Consider the following 5,646-nt stretch of genomic DNA (forward strand, 5'->3'; position numbering starts at 1 on the left):
AACTTATATTTAGTTACTCCAGTTTTCAGGTCAGCCCTATCACTTCCTCCCTTTTCCTTTCTTTCGTTCTTTTCTCCTCTCTTCATTTTCTGTTTCTTCTCCTTTTCTCTTCCCTCATTTCTCCTTTCTTCCTTACCTTAATCTAGAATATGGTCTAGGTAGTTTTGAACCTGGTTATGGGTTAATTTGTGTGTTCGTTTGTGCCAGTTCTGGCACAACTGGGCTTTGCCTGAGCTGTTGGGCTCAATGCCAGCCAGCACTCTTGGATGTGAACCACATCTCCACTACTGGCTCTTTGGAGGTTGAATGGAGATGAGAGTCTCAAGGCATTCCCTGCTCAGGCAGGCTTAGAACTGGGATCCTCAAGTCACAAACTCTCAGTGTACCTCGGATTCTAGCCATGAAAACTACTCTCATTCTTTGGTCCCTAGAAACGCTATCTCTTGGCTCATGCTTCAGAAACTTTTTGGTTTTGGTTGAGTGACACACTAAGTTACAGGTAAGAAAGCATTCTTCCCCATGTAGCAGTTGGCTTAAAGAATTGATATAAACAAGTCCAGGTTCCAGTTCTTTGCAAGGTAAATTCACTGCAAATTCTGGATGGGGTGTGCACAGGACACATGTTACCCCCTAAAACACTGAAACTCCTGGGGCTCTACAGCCATGCTTGAACTGGAAAGCACAGCACCAGGTGACCAGCCTCTTGTACGCCAACTGAACTTGGGAGTTCAGGTCCCCTGGAGAGGGCACTTCTGTCTGGGGTTTCATTTCTGATGCTGAGAAGCTATTTCAGGAGAGAGGGTCCCATCTACACAGGCAGATCAGAAAGGCCGGGAGGAACCCCCTCTCTGAATACCCAAGATCCACTGGGCTCCAGACTATAGAATTGGCACTTGTTAACCACGTGACAGAAGTTGGTACAGATCTGGACTTTCTGAGTTGTCCCCATGTCTCTCAATGTCTGCACCAAACCAGCCTGAACCTGGGCAAATCTCTCAGCGTCTATGGTCCTATGCCACCACCTCTGAGGGCAGTAGCTCTCCAGGGGGGCAGGATAGAGCCCCCTTTTCAAATGGCCCAGCTTGGCCGTGAGGCTCAGGAGGTTCAGTAGGGCGGCCATGGAGATGGTATTTCCATAGAAACTGAAAGAGCTGAGCTGGGAGCACTGGCCCAGGGAGGGGAGGATGGCAGAGAGCTGGTTATCAGTAATGTAACAGTGCTCCAGGGCCAGGGACTCCAGGGTGCCAGACACTTGCTCCAGCCATAGTCTCAGGGGCTCCGCACTGAAGGAGTCTCTCGGCAAACTCCTCAGACGCAGGTGCTGGAGCTGCCTGGCGCAAGTGCTGTGGAACAGAAAGCTCAGGTCAGCTTCCTGCAGGTCGCAGGAGCTCAGGGACAAGGCCTGCAGAGGCCGCAGGCTCCTGAAGAGGGCAGGCAGCTGTCCATGAAGGAACCTGGCGTCATGTACATGAAGCTCCCGCAGCTGCTGCAGCTGTCCCATATGGACCCCCAATTTGCTCCAGTACCAGCAATTTGTGAGGCTGGAACTTTGGGAATCGCCACGCATGTCAGAGAAGTTGAGGAGGCGGAGGCTCTTCATCTGACCCAGGTAGGGATCGAAATAATCCATGGATTCTCGACGCCAGATTTGACTCGCCAGCAGCTCCTGGATGGAGTCCAGCCTCACCACACGCAGAGCCTTCTGCATTTCAGAGACGGAGCCAGACAGAATCTGCAGCTTCCTGGAGCACAGCTGAACTCGACCTTTCTTCTCCCCGGCCCACTGGAGCAGGAGGGCTTGGAGATCATCCTGGGCATCCTGTTGAATGGTCAGGTCCATGGCGATGAGCAATGGCTGCTGATTAGTCAGTCCCAAACATGGGCTGCCAGTTTGCTTGTCAGTCAGGAAGCCTGGGCTGGAGATGTGGGCCATGGCCAGGTACCCCCTTGTCCACATCTCTGGGTGCTCTTTCCCCAGATCGAGCAATTGCAGTTTCCAGTGAGTGGGGCGCTCCTTCTGGGCAAGAAGCAGATCGAGGCCATCCAGGACAGCCTTGAAGGTGTCTAGGTCTGGTGATTGTGCCAGGTCCCCCAGGGGGAGGCAGGGGAAGGGCCAGGCCTGCACCATGGCCTTCAGCACCTCTCTGTGGCCCCCAGTGTAGGCCTCCATAAACAGCGAAGGGAACAGCAGCATGGGCAGATCATCTAGGGCAGAGCTGGCCAGGGCCGGGTGGCTCAGCAGATTCTGCATGGCGAGATGCTCGAGCGAAGGTGGGGTCCTTCTGCTCATCTTGCTGGATGAGATGGGAGTGCGCTGTGCAGGACTCTCTGAATCCCAGCAGGGACAGGCACTGGCTGCAGTCTCAGGAACTCTGCTGCTGTTCTCTGATCCCTGGGCTCCTTTATACCCTTAAGCCCCGCCTTCAGGAGTGCACGTCAGCCAATCAGACAGCAGCTTTGGGTGGGAATACTAAGCCACACCTACGTAGGGCGTCAACCTCTGGATTAGTTCAAACCCTGCTTTCCATACTAAGTGAAGGGTTTAAGGGTGTGTTTCTCACCTGCTCTTTGAAATGTAAATTACACTGAAGCAAAAACAGCTCCTACCCTTCTTCTCTAACCCTTCCCGACATGCACATGCTACTCTACTGCCCTGGGGCTGAGAAGAATCCCAGCCCAGCCCCAGCCCAGCTCTAGAGCATCCACACATCCTACTGAACAATCTGTCTCTGTATTGCTTTTTCCTCCTGCCTTGTTTATTCATTCCTTTCTTTCATCGTTTCCTCCTTCCTTTTCTCTCCGTGTCCTTTCGTCTTTCCTGTGTTGTTTCATTCCTTCCTTCCTTTCCTTACTTCTTATTCCTTTGTTTTTTCCCTTTGTTCCCTACCTGTCTGCCAGCCTCCAAGCTTGCCTTCTTTCCTTCCTTCCTTTACTCCTTTCCCTGCTTTTCTTTCCTGCCATTCGTCCGTCTTTCATGTCTACCTTCCTTCCTTCCTTTCTCCATTTCCTCCTTGCATTCTTCCTCCCTCCCTGCTTCCCTCATCCTCCTTTGTCTCTCTCTTTGTTTCTTTCTCTTTCTTTCTCTTTTCTCTATTTCTTCCTTCCTCTGATCCATCCCTTCCTCCTTCGTTCTTTCCTTGCTCGCTGTCTTCATTCTTTACTTTGGTAGCTGGGTAGACATGAAGTAAATATATCTATACAATATAAGGGGAGCAAATGAAGTATTGCCAGCATTCTTGTGCCATTTTCCTCAAGTCTCCACCATGACTGTGTGAACAATGTAGGGAACTCATCACCAAATTTGTGGGAGATGACGAATTAGTTCTCTTGCTCTCAACGGAGGTCCAGCCAATCAGAGAGCAGCTTCTGAGGGGATGCATGAGCCACCCTTCTAGTACAGCTAGAAAGGGGTGTCACTCTCTGCTTAGTTCAAATCCTGCTTCCTGGACAAAGTGAAGGGATTCAGGGCGTGTTTCCCACCTGCTCTTTGAACTGTAAATTACACAGAAGCAAAAACAACACCTAACCTTATTCTCTAACCCCTCCAGACATTCCTAACCTACTCTACTGCCCTGGGGCTGAGAAGAATCCCATCCCCGCCCCAACCCAGTGCTACAACATCCACACATCCTACTGGACATTCTGTCTTGTTTGTATTTCTTTTTCCTCCTGTCTTGTTTCTTCATTCCTTCTTTCCATGGTTCATTTGTTTCCTCCTTCCTTCCTTTTCTTTCCATTTTCTTTCTTCCTTCCTGTCTTCTTTCCTTCCTTCCTTCCTTTCCTTACTGCTTCTTCCTTTGTTTTCCTGGCTGTGTACGACTCTGGATGACAGCTGTGTCCCAACATCATGGAAATGTCAAGAAAGACACATTTTATTTATGTCTTGTTAACATAATAGTTGTGCTAATACAAAAGAAATAATCACAAGTTACTGAAGGCTATCAGAAGATAGAGAATAACTCTGTATTCTGTGCAGTCCCAGTATAGGAAATAACTATACTGTGTATTCAAAGTGATTAAATGAACATTGCCTATGCCCCAGAAAATGAGATGTGAGGACTGGGATTCAAAGGCAGCCCAGGCAGAAAAGTCCATGAGACTCGTGTCTCTAGTGGGAGATAAGAACCTGCCTGACTTCCAGCAGCCTTTCTCCTGAATTCAGTTCTGCAGGAAGTCCCTCCACCCTCTGGGCACTATGGCTGATGAGCAGAAAGAGTTCTGTTACTTTCATGACATGTCACTAACATTTGATTTTGAAATTGCTCCTGCTCCCCGCCCCAGATTTTCTCCAATTCTTGATGTATTAATGTTTGACCTTGGTTATGATGTTAGAGAATAAGGGTAGGAGCTGTTTTTTCAGTTATTCAGTGTAATTTACATTTGAAAGAGCAGGTGGGAAACACGCCCTTACTCCTTTCACTTTTGTTCAGGAAGCAGGATTTGAAGGAACCAGAAAGTGACATTCCTTTCTAGTTGTACTGGAAGGGTAGCTCACAAAACCCATCAGAAGCTTCTCTCTGATTGGCTGGACCTCCCATGAGCGCAAGAGAACTAATTCTTCATCTCCCACACATTTGGGGATGAGTTCCCTACTTAGTTGAAGCAGTCATGGTTGAGATTTGAGGAAAAGGGCACAAGAATGCTAGCAATACTTCATTTGTTCCTCTTATATCATATAAATATACTTACTTCATGTTTACCCAGGTACCAAAGAAGGGAAGAAAGACAGGAAGGAAGGAAGGAGGGACGGGGGTCAGGAAGGAAAGAAAGAAGGCAGGATACACACAGGGAGGAAGGGATGGAACAGACGAAGGAAGAAATAGAGAAAAGAGACAGAGAGAAAGAAAAAGAAACAAAGAGATGGACAAAAAGACAAAGGAGGATGTGAGGAAGCACAGAAGGAGGGAGGAAGAGTGCAAGGAGGGATTGGAGAAAGGAAGGAAGGCTGACAAGAGAGAAAGAAGAATGGGAGGAAAGAAAGAAAGAAGCAAGGGAAGGAGTGAAGTAAGGAAGGAAAGAAGGCAAGCTTGAAGGTGGCAGAGAGGTAGGGAAGAAGGAAGGAAAACAAAGGAATAAGCAGTAAGGAAAGGAAGGAAGGAATGAAAGAACATAGGAAAGAAGAAAGGAAAAGAAAAGGAAGAAAGAAGGAAACAAATGAAGGATGTTATGAAGGAATTAAGAAACAAGGCAGTTGGGAAAAAAATACAGAGATAGAATGTCCAGTAGGTGTCTGGATGCTATAGAGCTTGGCCGGGGCTGGGCTGGGATTATTCTCAGCCCCAGGACAGAAGAGTAGCATGCGCATGCCTGGAGGGGTTAGAGAAGAAGGGTAGGACTTGTTTTGGCTTCAGTGTAATTTACATTTCAAAGAGCAGATGGGAAACATGCCCTTAACCCCTTCACTTAGTATGGGAAGCAGGGTTTGAACTAATGCAGAGGTTGATGCCCCATGTAGGTGTGACTTAGTATTGCCACCCAAAGCTGCTGTCTGATTGGTTGACGTGCACTCCTGAAGGCGGGGCTTAAGGGTATAAAGGGGCCCAGGGATCAGAGAACAGCAGCAGAGTCCCTGAGACTGCAGTCAGTGCCTAGCCTTGTTAGGATTCAGAGAGTCCTGCACAGCGCACCCATATCTCATCCAGCAAG

The 5,646-nt window shown here is 48.5% G+C and overlaps 1 protein-coding gene across 1 annotated transcript; it reads right to left on the minus strand.

Moving 5' to 3' along the window:
* Positions 1-808: 808 nt before the first annotated feature.
* On the minus strand, positions 809-1,933 carry LOC125345192 (PRAME family member 8-like). The gene has a single exon (XM_048337409.1). The coding sequence runs from the start codon at positions 1,931-1,933 to the stop codon at positions 809-811; it is 1,125 nt and encodes a 374-aa protein (XP_048193366.1).
* Positions 1,934-5,646: the final 3,713 nt, after the last annotated feature.

The sequence above is a fragment of the Perognathus longimembris genome, unplaced genomic scaffold (assembly GCF_023159225.1).
Source record: "Perognathus longimembris pacificus isolate PPM17 unplaced genomic scaffold, ASM2315922v1 HiC_scaffold_5387, whole genome shotgun sequence".
In the NCBI taxonomy this organism is placed as follows: domain Eukaryota; kingdom Metazoa; phylum Chordata; class Mammalia; order Rodentia; family Heteromyidae; genus Perognathus; species Perognathus longimembris.

Bases quoted from the DNA above. Each gene is read 5' to 3' on its own strand.
- LOC125345192 (XM_048337409.1), bottom strand. From the start codon at position 1,933: ATGGCCCACATCTCCAGCCCAGGCTTCCTGACTGACAAGCAAACTGGC.